The sequence below is a fragment of the Zosterops lateralis genome (assembly GCF_965231275.1).
Source record: "Zosterops lateralis genome assembly, chromosome: Z".
In the NCBI taxonomy this organism is placed as follows: Eukaryota; Metazoa; Chordata; class Aves; order Passeriformes; family Zosteropidae; genus Zosterops; species Zosterops lateralis.
The window spans coordinates 27026500-27042305 of NC_139800.1; the positions used below are offsets into that span (position 1 = coordinate 27026500).

Sequence of the window (15806 nt, forward strand, 5' to 3'; positions counted from 1 at the left end):
GTCACAGGAGATACTCACAAGAGAATGAGTCTTGCTCCTCCACATCTATCACCAGCATTGAAGAGACATTTCCGCTTAAAACATGCTGTCTTCTAGGTGTGACTTTTCAGACAGAACATTTTCTTCACCCTTAGCTCAGCAAATAGACCTCCCAAGACCCTTAAGGAAAACTTTTGGGAAAAAAAAAAAAAAAAAAGTAATGTGAGTAGAAATTAAAATAACAATAAGATGCAGCATGATTCTAGGTAGGAACTGAGGACTTATTCAAACCCACAGCCACTTCCAGATGGGGAGCAGCAGCACAGACACCTCAATTCAGGGTTCTCTTGGCCTATCAGAGTCCACAGACCAAACCTTGCTTGATTGGGAGCTAAGTGAAGGACTCATATTAGGAGACAGCAATCCATGGGTAATTGATGAAGAGAGGGGGTACCCATGACTCACTTGACATTGGATCCCCCCCAAGTGTTGATACCATCCCAACCTTTAAAATCCTCATGGAGTCAGTGGTGTTAGGAATATTACAAGTGACAGAATGAGAGGAAATGGCCTCAAGTTGCTCCAGGGGAGGTTTAGATTAGATAACAGGAATAAATTGTTTCCTGGAGGGCTGCTCAGGCATTAGAACAGGCTTCCCAGGGAAATGTTAGAATCATCATGCTTGAAGTGCTCAAAAAAAAAAGTGCAGATATGGCACCTGGGGATATGGGGTGGCCTTGGCAGTGCTGGGGGAATGGTTAGACTCCATGATCTTAGAGGGCTTTTCCAACCTAAATGATTCTGAGTCTAAGGGAGTAATAATCCAAAGTGCTGGAACTGCTTCAATAGGTGTTTGAGTGGTGAATCAGGGGCTCCTAACCCTCTGTGCTGCCTTGGAGGGAGCTTGATGTGTGCAAAGAGCAGAGTAAAGTAATTGAGTTGTAGAGGCCTTTCAGGCCTGCGGATGCTCAGTAGGCTTTTATCTCCTTCTGACTCAACTTCACGCAGAACTTCTGTAACCACTTCCTCTTCAGCCTAATTAGAGGCAAAGGTGCTCCTTCCCTTTGCCCACAGCAGCTGTCAGTTATCTTGCCTTTATTCCTGGCTAAGGTCTTCTCATCAGCATGCTCCCAAACAATTTTTTTGTGCCTCTTGATATCACTCTCCCAGCACTGCTGGCTGCTCTTTGTCCTGTGTGCATTCAACTGCATCCACTTGTGTCATGTGCTACTTTTGCCTCCTGATTTTCTTCTCCTTCTTTATCATCTTCCTCATCTTCCTCTTCCTCTTCCTCCTCTTCTTCCTCTTCTTCCTCTTCTTCTTCTTCTTCTTCTTCTTCTTCTTCTTCTTCTTCTTCTTCTTCTTCTTCTCCTTCTCCTTCTCCTTCTCCTTCTTCTTCTTCTCCTTCTCCTTCTTTCTTCATTTTTTCTTTCTTCTTCTACTTATGAGGCTTTAAGGGAATTTCTTGTATTTCTGGCCCTGATACTCTCTTTCCCCAAAAGACTGATGTACTCTGCAGGACAAAGCAGTCCCAATGCTTTCCTTTAAACATCTCAAATTATTGCTATTCTTCTTGTATGTCCTTTAAACATTCCATTTGCCCACAGCCCCCTCTTGACGTTGGGGTGCTTGGTGTATTATACAGCACCAAGAAAGACACCACTGCTTACTCAGCATGGAAACACACAGTGCAGTGTCCTGGATGGACAAAATCCAACTTTCCTTACTCCCAGCATTACTTGAAGCATGCAGAATGGAATAGCGTAAGATGTGTTGTTTGTACAGACTCCAGACTGGGCATGGGATAGACCCTAGACTGAAGCCTTTTAGGTCTTACTTGTGCCATCACTTATGGCTCTGACAAATGGATGCTGAGCCAAGATGTGGTGCATTCCCTATCAGATGTGTTGTTAAATATTATTTATTTATTTATTTTTTCCCAAAGGAAGAGGAAGCTGGTCTATTTGGCACATGTGCAAGCAAAAATGAAATAATGGAGAAGGGGAAAGAAGGAGTCCTGTGGCATCAGCAGTAAATAAAAATAAAACTTTCATTAATGATTTACATAGAGAAATAATTTTCCACATATTCTGTGGTGCAGAGGGAAATGTTTGATCAGAGGGAGAAGAAGAGATTATTACCCTCTCATGATGGTGTTAGAAGGAGGCCACTGTGTATGGTGGCAGCTCTCCAAGAGCAGAGTCAATCTAGGAAAGTTTGGTAACAGAGATGATGGAATTGTACAGGGTTTTGCTTTCTGTGGCTGATCTTAGTGCCAATAACCTTTCCCTAAATACCCATAAAACTTTCCATTTGTAGCCTGAAGTAGCTGCCTCTACCTCCAGGATGGTGTGCTTGGCTAGAGCTGGGTGGAACGTAGTAAGTATTTAAGTCCCCTTCTGTGCACATTGACACTTCCTCCCAAAGAGTTTTATGGCTGTTGTTAATGGAATTAGTTTTATCCTTGTAGTGGTATAGAGTCTGCTGCATCCCGCAGAGTGCTCAGCATGGTCTCTTGGGCCATCCCAGGAGTCACCTCTGATTGTATGCTGAGAATGATGATGATTGGTCCTGGAGCTCAGCAACCTGGTGTTGACCTGGTTTAGGCAAATCTACCAGCTTGACTTCTTGTGTTGTAATGAGCTGAGGCACAGCTGGCATCTCTTTTCTGCTTTTCAATGTCCTGGAGGCTTGATGTTCACATGGAAAATGGGCAAAAACCACATGCCAGCTCTTGATGTCATTAGGATCAAATGCTACACCTTGATTTCCTAGAGAAGCTGTAAATGCCTGGAAGTGTTCCAGGCCAGGCTGGACCTGGGGTTAGAGAAACCTGGTCTAGTGGAAAGTGTCCTTGCCCATGGCTGGGGTTGGAATAAGATGGTCGTTAAGGTCCCTTCCAACACAAGCCAGATTTTTGTTGCCTACCTCAGTGGGAACAGGAAGGAAGAGTTTGATAATTTTAGAGACCAGAAGCTTCTGTGAGAAGGTGTTCACAGATCTGATGACTGCACTCCTTTTCCCAGCACTCTGGTACAGCTTTAGATTATGAGTGAGTAGATTTACAAAACCTTGGTAGAATTCTCAGACCGGAGCTTGTAAAAGTCCTTGAGCAGCATGCTTCTGCAGATTAATGCTTTGCTACACTCATAGGTTGCCACAGCTGTACCTTGGGCAGTATTGCTTTTATTGTCCTTGTGATTTGTGGCCATGTCAGTAGTTTAAACATTCAGTTGGCCCTTCTGCAAGCCCTGTATGACAGTTAGTTACTTACATAGAAAGGTGACTATCTGATCTAATTATAAAGTCTCAAACCTAATTATGGAGTCAGATATGATTCCATAATCTACTCTAAATGTGTCTATGTTGAGAAGACAGATACATGTGTGCGTGTGATGTGCGCACTTATATGCCTCTATAATTACAGATGTGCTTGGCTTTTCATTTATTTCTGCCTCTTTGTCTTGGACAGGATGCTTGCAGCTTCATATGACTATGACAGATACTTGGTTTACCATGTCTTTTTCCTTCCAGTGTGACTTTTCCTGGCTCCCTTTGCCAGACTTGGGCATATCGAGGCACAGCCATCAGTCAGTGTTGCTCAGGAGGTGCAGAGGGATGGTAGCTCTTGGACTCAGCACAATCTGATGGAAACAAGTGAAGATTATATTTCTTGCAACTGCAATCAACTCTTGCTCCTTGTTTTCATGTGGATGACCCACATCTGGGACAGCTTGCATCCTGTCTCTTTGTAGAAAGTCCTCACAACAATCCATGCAAAATCAGACGAAGAGTTAGAAGGGTTTGAACAAAAGCACAATTGGAGGCAGAGGGACCCGTAAAGAGAAATCACATTTCTTCTTCTAGTTCAACATATTAATGAATTACATACCTTAGTTAGAGGGACACAAGGCACGTGACAGGGAAAGGGTGTTTCCTATGTCATCTATAATGTGGACAGAAAATAACTGCCACAGTCCTTATATGAGCTCCCTGCCAAAGTTGGGTTGTTGTTTCAGAAGATCATAGCCTCAGGAAGTACAAGAGGCTGTGGGCCAAAGCTGCTATAAATCTAGCTCCAGGGCTCTGAGCCATGGATTAAATACAGTACTGGTTCAGGATACTGATCCAGTATGAACTCATACTCGTTCAAATTTGTGCAAAAGAAAAAAAGAAAAGGGGGGAAGAAAAGAAAAAAAAAGAAAAAAAAAATCAGTGATTTAATTTTATCCCAGGAGACTTTGTATTGTATCATGTTATGTCACTTGTCTGCACCACGGTGACTTTATGGCTTACAAGTTTTCCCATCCTCTGGAACTGCCTCTAAGTCATCGTGGAGAAAATTTTAAGCCTCATATTGTGTGCTTGCCCATTCCACAGACGTGTGATTAGATGCCTGTTCCTGATCAGCATCAAAGAGATGTTGCTAGCTATCTGGCAGTGAATGGACAGAGACCACAACCAAGCATGAAATTCCAATTTCTTTCTGCAAAACAGTAACGAAGGAACAGGCTGGGCTATTTTTGTACTCCAGTATGGGTTAAGTGCAGCTTGTCTCATGCCGAGATGTTGAGTTTTCAAGACCTGTGACAAATTCTGAAGTTTCACAGACACTGCTCATAAAAGCAGGTTTCTCACCAAAACTTGCCCTTGGTTGTAACATGAGTTGTCCATTGGCCTCTGGCCCAGAGGCAGCTGCATTTCCACAGTGTCATATATGATCATGAAAGCAACCTGGGAGTCTTTGGAGTGAAAGGTGAAATCTCATTAAACACTGCTGCATAGTCTCCAGTGCTTTATGGTGAATGGTTTTAGAAGGATTGAACATAAAGAGGGTTCTGGGATTGCAGATATTCTGCAGAGATTAGGGATTTAATGCAATATCCCATGGGAAAATGGAAAATCCAAAGCCAACCTGATAGACACAGAGCTTCAAAAGTAGCGACCTCCACTTTGCATCCCGTATCAGCCTCAGATTTGTGTCTTAGTTTCCCCTCACTTGAACCTGTTTAACAGAATTTTTTCTTTTTCACCCATTCATTTTGGATTCTAGGAATTAAATTAAAGCAGTCTCAGTAGTTACAGCAGTATTATTGTAGAAGGGATTTGAGCAGCACCTCTTAATATTGCTCCCAACTCCCTGCTGGTGTTCTTAGTGCTTGAGCAGTTCAGTGGAACTGCAGAAACACTGGGCAGCTGAGCTTGCCTTGCATGCATGTGTCAAAATAGGGTTTGCTTTCTCCTAATGTGGTTGCTGTCACACTTAAAATCACAGAATCATAGAACCACTAAGGTTGGAAAAGACTTCCAAGATCATTGACTCCAAGATTAGGGCAAAAGCTGTGCCAAGTATTATATCCACTTTCATTGCATGGAGAATCCCAAGCAGGTGGATTTCTCCTCTCTCCTATTGGCTCTCACCTCCACTTTTATCCTCAGCAAGTTTTCACTTTAATAACATTATAGCTGTGGAATCTGAATACTCACAAGCACCAGGTTGCCTGAGGTAGACGAAGGGAGCACATTCAGAACCCTTACTTAATAGGAAACATCCAGTATGACCCAAAGGGAGGTCTTGTACTTGAAAGCCTTTGCTTCCAGAAGAGTGTTTGAGGTGCTCAGAGGAGCTGGTAAAAAATTTGAGCACTCGTAACAAGTCTGAGCAAGCAGGCGTTTGATTATTTCTCAGTACTTATCAGAGGAAGTGTGAATCTCTCCCTTATTAAGAGCTAATGCCAACTTCTGTGAAATTTGTTGTCATTCACCTGTGAATTATCCTCCTCAAATCTAACTTGACTGCAGGAAGCCTGCTAGCAGTAACACCTTCCTCCATGAGCTTACTTTGGATGGTAAAATGCCTCTGTAGCTTATTGAACAGGACTTGATGCTGGTGAGCATTGGAGGCCTGGAAGGGCAGCTTGGGTCAGCATTTAGAAGTCTAGACATACCTTATGTCCTGGGTATTTAAAATAGAGATAGAGCTCTTCCAGTAACAGGGCAAGGAGGAATGGCCTTAAACCAACAGAGTTTGTTTAAATTGGATGTTGGGAAGAATTTCTTCCCTGTGAGGGTGGTGAAGCCCTGGCAGGTTGTCCAGAGAAACTGTGGCTGCCCCATCCCTGGGAGTGTCCAAGGGAAGGTTGAACAGTCCTTGGAGCAACCTGGGATAGCAGAAGGTTTCCCTGCTCATGGCAAAGGAGTAGAACTGGATGAGCTTTAGCGTCCCTTCCAACACAAACCATTCTGCCATTCTGTGATTCTGCTTGCAGGCACTCTGGAGAGGGGAGGTTTCCAGTAGAGGTTACACGTTCAGAGGCCTGAAGTGAGGTTTCTAACACAGGCAGCCTGCCCAAACTAGAAAGACGAGTATGATGTCCCTGCACCCAAGTCATTTAACTATTAACCCTGAAGGAGAGTAAGGAGATATCTAAAACAATGACCCAGTTAATTCTGGGTGCAGCATTTGAGTGCAGGGTTATTTGTTGCTACCTGTGGATCTGATGATATCATCTGCAGACGCTTGGCAGAACAGGAGGCCAATACCTTTAAGCTGGGTTTTAAGGTGGATTTGGCATGAATTCATCTGACATGGCTGTAATGACTTTGACTTTATTTATCTGTTGCTTGTTTATGCTGAGCTGGAGGAACACGGCCAAGCAGGGATGAGTATTTGGACATTATAACCCAGCATTTGGGTCTCACAACTAGACTTTGGAGCAGAAACCTGGCTTTTTTTTCACCCTCCATAAAACATTACTCAATGGCTCAAAACCTGAATACTCTTCCTGTCTCAGAGCCATGAGCTGCATTTAAGCTCCCATTCAGCTGAGGATCCCAAGAGGGTTGGCTCATTATGGCAGTGGCAGTTGCCCCTTCCTTGCACCCTTGGTGGCTGCAGGCTCATCCAGCTGAGCTGGTCCTAAGCCTGCTCTTTGCAGCCAGCAGTGAGAGAGGTTAAAAGCCTGTGGGTGGAGGCCAGCACAGAGTGCCCATTGTACATGCGTGCATACCAGAGCGGTAACTCCCTGGAATGCTGCACCACCGAGCTTTTACCACCTTGTGTTTGTGTTGCAGCCTAGGAGAGTGTGTACATTGTGTCCCTCTCCACGTAGATTAACAATGTAAAATGACAGATAACAGGAGGATTTTTTTTTTTTTTTTTTTTTTTTTTTTTTTTTTTCTTTTCTTGATTGGGCTGGTTGAAAGAGGAAGGTGTCTCTGACTCCCATCACCTCCACAGGCACGAGGACAAGCAAAGTGCAAAGTCAGCCAATTAGGCGGAGCAGCTCCTTGAAACTGGGTGGTTTTCATGTACTAATTGTGTTAGTAATTAGCAACTACCGCATGGTCTGAGTTCGAAACTATGTAAGGGCTTTAACTAACCCACTCTACAATGGGTTTGAAGGGATGTAAGTGCGATCCTTGTTTGCTGAAGGTGAACTGGAAAGACTCACTGGCCACAGAGTGAGTCAGGGCAGGTATGCATGAGACCTTGGATGGATTAGTTCTTCAAGATCATCTCAAACGAGACCAGTGACACCAGCTCTGGGGAATGAGTCTCTCCACTATTGCCAGGAGATATGCAACTTAAGTATAAATGTTTTTGTGGTGTATTTCTATCTCCTGTGAGCTACAGAAACCATCTCTAAGGCCAGATGGCAACTCCAAGTTCTCTCTCTTTTTTTTTTTTTTTTTTTTTTTTTTTTTTTTTTTTTTTTTTCCTTTTTTTCTCTTTCTGCTTGGGTTGTCAGCTTGTGCTATTTATGGGAACTTATTTGAATTTGTGTCTGCTGGGACCTGAGTGAAGGCCCTCTTTTGATTTCATGTAACTCTAGGATGCTTAGGACTCTCTACTAGTAGCCATACATGCCCAGGTCAGACAAGTGAGTGACACACGGCCACATTCCAGTGCAAATGTGGATCTATAACTAATAAAATGCACTTGTTATTGCTTCTTGTTGAATTTCAAACTCCTGCAAGATACCTTTAAAAAGCTAAAAATAAGCTAGTGGTACAATGATGTGTTTTTTCTAGGTGAGCTATGCTTTACAGTAGTGTACACTGGCACTGTTGTTCTGATTTGATGATAGGTCACAAGATTTTTTGGTTTTTTCTCAATGGCATATTGCTGCCAAGAATGACCTGGGAAATCCCTGGCTGTGCTCAGATCTTGATGGCAGTTGGTCAAGTGTAGCTGAGCTAATCTAGCTGGGAGTTACTTCTGAAAGAGCCAGTCTACACCTCCAGCACCTACTCTTTTCAGTGCCTTCCTGTTTTCTTCTCAATTTGTCACAAATGCTACTCCTCTGATCCACGGAGGGTTTGTTTCTCCTGAAGTAGCAGAAGATATATTTATTTCTCTCTACTAACTTTGTAGACTTGCACTTTTGTGGATTCTTCTGTAATTTTGTGACTGAAATTGGCTTGCCATGAGGGGTGTATGTGGGGGTGGCAATAGGGGAGTATTAGGTAGGGGGCATGAAAGCACCTCAATACCTTTAAAAACACCCCACAAGTATTGGTTTTAACAAGATGGCCTTGGGTGATACAACTTTTGCCTCAACTGAACATTCACAGCTTCTCCCTTTAACTGAAGCTTTGTAAGGTACCAAGCAGGAGTGTTTCCATCTCAAAGGGTTCCATATCTGATGTCCTAAAAAAAGATAAAATTTGCAAGGTTGAGAGCACAGTCTGTGCATCATCCAGCCCAAGGCTTTCCCACAGAACAGTGGTACCTAAGGGCATGAGGAGCTCTGGGAAACCTTAGCTTTCCTCCATGCATCTCAATGACTGGAACACTGACATGCCCTGAAAGAAGCCCAGATGGATCCTACTGCAATTCCAGTAACCCATGGAGCATCTTGGGCTGCAGTTGGTTTCTAATGAATTATTCATCCAAAGCAGGATTCCCCTCAGAATAGCTGGCAGTCAAGGGCATGTCCCTCTCACACCTGAGAATCGAGAAAATAGAGTTTGAAACTCTAGTGCTGATTCAGAGGGCAGCACCACATTTTCTGTGCTCTGGTCACTAGTTTATTATTTAACCCAAGGAAAGTGTCTGAGTTTACTTTTCCCCCCCACTGGAAACCCTGTGACAGTGAGCATGTCAAGGTAATGAGGAGGTTCATGGGTGTGGAAAGCTGGCTGTCTCCTCATTCATTGCATAAGTCTAGTTGAAGACACTTGCATTTAGACAACCATTTGGGTGTTTGTTTGGTTCTTTTTAAAATATATATTCATTGTCATGAATTTAACAATACACAATGACTATTGTTCATTGCTTTGTGATATCAGATCCAGCCCTCAGACATGCTGGTGAGGCTTGGTTCCCATTTTGCTTCAAGGAAAGCCCTTGAGATACTGCAGGGAAAGCCTGAGTGTGGCCCATGCCCTGTTCCAGTCATCTCCACACTCATTTTATATATGTGTGTATGTGCTAACTTCCTCTTTTTTCTTCTCCTTTCTTTTGACAGTGGCACATTTGGTCTCTTCTGAGCATCTTGCAGCGTCTGGGTGACCAGGACATTGAATTTGGTGGACAGTTGCCATTCACTCCCTGGGAATTATATCTGCCCTTGCTTCCCTCATCTCCTCCCATACACCCCTTCCCTCCAACCAAACTCCAGGGCGTTGTGGTATTGTCATGGAGCCTAGAGAGACTTTGAGCAGCTCCCGGCAAAGGGGAGGTGAGGCAGACTTTCTGCCAGCTGCTGTCACCTCTACAAAGCCTTCACCTGTCTCAGGCTGTGCAGGGGAGACGATGCTGTCTTCGGCAGGTGTGGGGAAAGGGATCCCGGTGAGCAGTGAGAGACTGGAGCCCGAGGAAGAGGATGAGCTGGGCTCCGGAAGAGATGTGGATTCCACTTCCAATGCAGACAGCGAGAAATGGGTGGCGGGAGATGGCCTGGAAGAGCAGGAGTTTTCCATCAAGGAGGCTAACTTCACAGAAGGGAGTTTAAAACTAAAGATCCAGACCACTAAGAGAGCAAAGAAGCCCCCAAAGAACTTGGAGAACTATATTTGCCCTCCTGAGATCAAAATCACCATCAAGCAGCCTGGGGAGCAGAAGCTTTCCAGAACTGGGAAAAATAGCAAAACAGCTAAAGAGGAAGACAGATCACACTCCAAAAAGAAGGTAGGTCCCATTCTTTTACATACTTCCAGTTTCTCCCAGAAGCAAAGGGAGAGGAGAGGAGCAAATCTTCTCAAACAATTTGTGTCCAAGGCATAGCCTTTGCAAGATTTGGCCTTGGAATGCACAGGGCAAATATCATCCTGCACTACCACATATGCATTGGGAATGATCTTGAACTATCCTTCAGATGAATCAATTCAGAAGGGATCAAAAGTTCAACCAGGCCTCTTCTATTTTTGTATGTAATTGAGTTTCGAGATTAATGATTACATGACTAAGAAATGAAGGAGCCCACTTCTAAACTGCTTTGTGCCTGAGCACTAATGCTCAAGCCTTTTGGCAGTTAAAGCATTCAACTGCATTTTTAAAATAGAGGTATGTGCATGGTGAACAATTGAATTCATTCCTGTATTCTGGGTGATGGGCTCCATTATTCTTGATTACAGCATTGTGTGAGTAGCATTATAGTTATGCTACAGAAAATACCTCCATTATAAGTCTCATTTTCTTCCAGATGCATATCATTTTCTTGAAATATACTTCTGCATAGAAATTTTTGGTACTTTAAGTCTGGCTAAAGAATTGAACTTTTTTTTATTTTTTCACTTATTCAAGGATGAGAAAAGAAAGAAAATCCTTTCTTCATATGAGCTGTTTTCAGGAGCACCCTTTTGATTGCTGTTGGCTTGATTTTTCTGTAGTGTCGCCTACACTTAGTGCATAGACCAAATTTAGTTTAAGTGTATTAAGCAGCAGTGCTGGGACACAAATTTTTGGATTAGTGGTATTTCCTGTCCTAAGTATTAGCCAGGTATGTTTGGTGAGGTCATAGTAAAAATACTTCACCTCTGCCTATTTAGTAACACGTGGGCTTCATGATGAGTTCAGACAGAACCCAGATTTGATGAAAAATGCACCAGTATCTCCAAAACCTGAAGAAATTGATCTGGGATTTAGGCACCCACTGGTTAGGGCTTGGGTCATGGCTTGGTTTTCCTGTTCATGCAGCTTTGATCTTTCTTCTTCAATACCTCATACACATGATGGATGCTCAAAGAGCTACATGAAGCCTTGAGGAGGCTAATTGCCACCACCTCTTCCTGGAGAAATCCTCCTCGGCAGACTGACTTAGACCAAAATTTTCATGACTCAAAATCACTTTTTTATGCTTCAACATTTCCCACTGACTCAAGGCAGAGCCCAGAGAGATTAACATCACTCACTTTTCTTACAAGCTAAACTTGAAAACAAACAAAAAAAAAAACCAATTCAAGAGGATTTTTTTTCTCATTATCTTCTAAATCATGTAGTTTATGGGCAAAATAGAGGTAGCTCTTTTTAACACAGCAAAGGTTTAGCCCTGCTGTGCAACACTTATAACACTGAGAAGAGATTTTCCCACCTATTGAAAAAGATGTACTGCCTTCTTAGCACCAAACAATGTTTAATTCCCACTTTCCTGCCCCCCCTGAATGTCCAGAGAAGTCTCAGGGGAAGCAGGAGTTTTATGAGACTGTGCCCAGTGACAGCAAAGGTGTCACAAGCAATCCCCCTATTTAGAGGGAAAAAAATAACTGCAAGCCCCTACCTATCGTGCATGGACTGTGGAGAATATGACTGCACATAATCAGAGCTTTCATTTCTATTTATCACCCAGTCTGATGGGCATGGAAGGTGTGCTCTTTTCTGTGTGGTCATCCAAAAAGTTGAATAAATAAAGCTAAGCATAAGGAAGTTATGTGCAAAAAAAAAACAAAAAACAAACAAACCCAGCAGGAACAATGGCTAAAAAAAAAGCACCTTGTAGCATGGTGATGACTTTAATTGCAGGAAGATAAGCTTGAAAGAAACAGATCATGGCTCAGACACGGCTGCATCCAGCTTGCACCTGTGTTGCGAGGTCCGAGCTGGCTGGGGTTGTGTTCACACACACCCTGTTCTCAAGCTGGGAGCACTTTGGGTCAACACTGGTCTAATCTGGCCATTAAAACAAACAAAAAACCTCAGCACCCAGCAGGTGGGTGCTCTGAGCAGATGGGGAGAAGGCTGCTGCCCTGGTGTACCATTAGCCTAACACCCAACGGCTGCTGTGTGGCAGCTGCTGAGCCGCAGCTGCAGCAGAGATATCCCCAGCAGGGGTCTGGAAGACCCCTGTGCTGTGATCTCAAGGGGTGTGATGCCTGGAGACCTACAGTCTGCATCTTCAGGATGGGGAATAACCTCTGTCCCTGCAGCCAGGGAGATTTCAAACATGCCTGCCTCTCGGCTCGTGGGGTTCCAGGATCAGGTTGTGAACACCTTGCATCAAGGGGTGATCAAAGGCACTACAGAAAGGGAGGCTGGGAGTGACTGGGAGAAAAGTTCCAGTGCTGGCAGAGTGACTCCTTCTATGGCCAATGTCTATCTTGTGGTGGGTACAGAAATTTTGGGGAGGGAATATAACTAGGAGGAAACAGCAAGTTGAAACTCGCATGGAGATGTAGCTCTCTGGTCTAGCTGTGTGTTTCCCTGGAAGAACAGAGCATGCAGAACCATTGAGAACTGCAGTAGTGGTTGTGGGGGGGGGAGGGGGGGGGAAACGTGATTTGTCACATTTAAATGGTTTTGGTGGTTTTGAAATTTCAGTGTTAGGCTGTTTTGATTGCCTGTTGCTTTAATCAGCACAAGCTCCAGAAAAGCAGCTCCTGGCAGCAGAAGAAGGGAACAACACATTTAAAGAGCAGGACAGACCTTCAGCTGGCATCAATCCACTGTCTTTTATGGATTTTTGCCAGGAGAGTTTGGCCCAATGTACACATTTCCCTTGCACATGTGAGCATTATTTGGGCTTACCACCTTACTCATGGATGCAGAGAATATACACAGACTGAGCTGCAAGTGCCATTCTTGTGCCTCTGGTGGGTGGGAATGGTTGTCCTGCACATCATGGAATAGCACCCAAATTTGTTTTTTCCCTGAGGAAATGCAGACTCTACCAGGACTTGAAAAATCCCCTTAGCTTGTTGCATAATATTTCCAGCTATGTCTCCAGCAGTCCCCAGTGCTTTGAAATACCACTTCAGCAATCTTGCAGGAGTTTCAATACACACAGAACAGAGAGCAAGTAATGAAAACATGGAAGCAATTTAAGTAACAGCATGTGGGTACACAAAGGACTGGTAATGCCAGCAATGTAAAAAGGGACTGTGAACTAGGGATATAGCATTTATTCAGTGGCCACTTAGGGAGGAAGAAGATATGCCTGTTCCTAAGCTTTACACTGCTCTGCTAATTAGGCAATAGGGGTTAGTGCCTGATTTCTAAAGCTGTGGTCCAGAGAGCAGCAGTGATTAGAAGGGGACTCTGTAGAGAGCCATGATGCTTGTGTGCTGAGGCCTGGGGTTTTTGCCTTTGAGTCCAGCTGCTACACTATATTAAAAGACATAAACATGCATTAAATACTTTCCTCATGTTGCTTTTCCATGTGAGCAATCGCCCCAGGGATGTTATTCGATCCTGAATGGGAGGGGAGGGAATTCAGGAGAGGATCTTGCTGGGTGCAGTTGCTAATGCCCCGGAGTGGGAAGAGAGGCAGAGGATGAGAGAATACCAGCGTTGGGAACCTCTGCTTTTTTGGCTTGAATGCCTGGCTGCAACCCAACAACTTTTGGGGTTTAATTCCAGACCACGCCAAAGTTTCACATTGGCTTCCCTTACTTGAAAAAAAGAGAAAGGGTGGTTTCCTAACCCTTTTCCCAGGGCTGCTCAGGAGCTGAACCATAGCTTGATCTGTCACACTGGCTGCTTGTGTGGCAATTAGAAAGTGCACAGATGCCCTGTAAGAGTTTTCTCTTGTTTCAATCCTTTGGCACCTGGGAATAGAGAGGGCTGAAACATTGCGACTTCTAAACCCACAAATAGCTCCATATCATTTAGTCTGATTGGAGAGGGAGGGAAGAAAAAAGCCAGGAGTCCAGAGGATGTCCTGCTGCCATGCTGGCAAGTCCTGCAGCTGCTGCTCTCTCACCTGAACTAGGGTTGTTTGAGTCAACCACCTCAGCAACACTAAAGGTGCTATTTCCTTCAGATAGGGAAACATTATCAGTCTGGAATAATACTGAAAGTGTGGTATCACATGCAATGAAGCAACCTATCAGCATTCTCTGCCTGCCATGTAGCATTTAACAAGTGCATGAACAGTTATTTCTCTGATTTTTTTTATTTCCTTTTTTTGTCCCTCCCCTGCATTTGTTTTGTGTTTATTTTTTTCTATTCTCTTATGTCTGTAAATACTTCATTTTCCACTCCTTCTTTCTTTAGGCACAGCTTGACAAAGGTTCTTTGCAGCTTTCATCATATGCATAATGCCCTTCAGAGGATGTAAGCTTGTGGTTTTGTAATTATTACTGCACTAGGGTTTTTTGAGAGCTTGGGATGGGTGAATGCATTTTATTGCTGAGAGATAAGCACAGCAGCAAGTCAATTAAAGTAAAGCTTCCTTGTGTGTAGTCAGAGGAAACTCTATCTCTGGATTTCTAAGCAATTTTTTTTTCCTTTGAGTTTCTGTAGGTGTTTGCTATTTCTCTGCAGGAAGCAGTTCTCACACTTTCCCCCTTGAAATTCAATTCACAGTCTTCCTTTTCACTGCTCCATATATGCAACTTTTTCTTGTGATTCACCTTTCCTTGAAGACTCTCCCATTCACGTGCTGTCACCATTGCTGATGCCCAATTGATTTTTGCCTTTTTTTTTTAATATTCCTTTATTATATTTCTATATTCTTTACACATCTATTTGTAGCTCTGTAGCCTATTGTAGTATTTATAGCTAGCATTTTACCTACTCTATTAGACAGAAAGACAACATAAATTCTCCAGCACCTACAAGCTGGGGGTCCAAGGTTAGATTCTTGGGGAAGCCAAGGTTGAAACTACCTGTCTGAGGCACATTTTCATAAACAAAGTTTAGTTTATATCTAAACGAGGGGGAATTCAAAGAAGATTGAACTGGGAAGGAATAACCTCACCACTGATGTCTCTAACTGGGGATTTTTGTCAGATATGCTAATTTGCTAAATGTATAAAAATTGTGTATGCATTATGCTACGGGTCCATCTTCGGCATTTTCCATCTGGTGAACTGTGCACCTAAGGATCCTGGTAAAAGTAACCCCTTTTTATCACCTAACTGTGTCTGGCTCGTGATTCTAGGACCAGCAAAAAGGCATCATTGCACACCTCCTTTCTCCACAGAAGATCACAAGTGCTCCCCCTCCTCTTCTTCCCCTTGTTTTTATTGATGACTGCACGTTGCACTTTCCCTCTGGGTTCTCATGTGCATCCGCAGCTCTTGCTGGATTACCCCTGTGCCAGACTCATCTCCCCCGTGATTTGTGTGCATGATCATCCAATTGCTCACCATGCATGCTTATCCCTCTTTGCTACGGGCATCCCTGTGCAAGATGACACCTGAGTCAGCTCTTCCTATTGTGATTCCAAACATGGCCCAGGGGCTTGATGTAAGTGCCTGCTCGCTGTGGTCTACTGAGGAAAAGAAAGCACTTGCATGTTAGTCGTACCTGCTTGAAGTGGTAGGGCTTGATTTACAGCTTCTTTTTCTTCCCATCTCTCCCTCCCTCTGCTTCCCCAAAGGATAGAACATCCACAGTCCCTTTAGCTTGGACCTGTTTCTGTGCTAGTTTAGTCCCTGTTCTT

At 43.7% G+C, this 15806-nt stretch overlaps 1 protein-coding gene across 3 annotated transcripts in view; it reads left to right on the forward strand.

Moving 5' to 3' along the window:
* Positions 1-15806, forward strand: part of SETBP1 (SET binding protein 1) — a 268589-nt gene that overhangs the window by 8423 nt on the left and 244360 nt on the right. For all 3 annotated transcript variants that reach the window (XM_083883743.1, XM_083883744.1, XM_083883746.1), the window contains exon 2: positions 9453-10114. In XM_083883743.1, the coding sequence (XP_083739869.1) occupies positions 9623-10114 (492 nt within the window). In that variant the 5' untranslated portion in view covers positions 9453-9622. The remainder of the gene's footprint in view (positions 1-9452; positions 10115-15806) is intronic.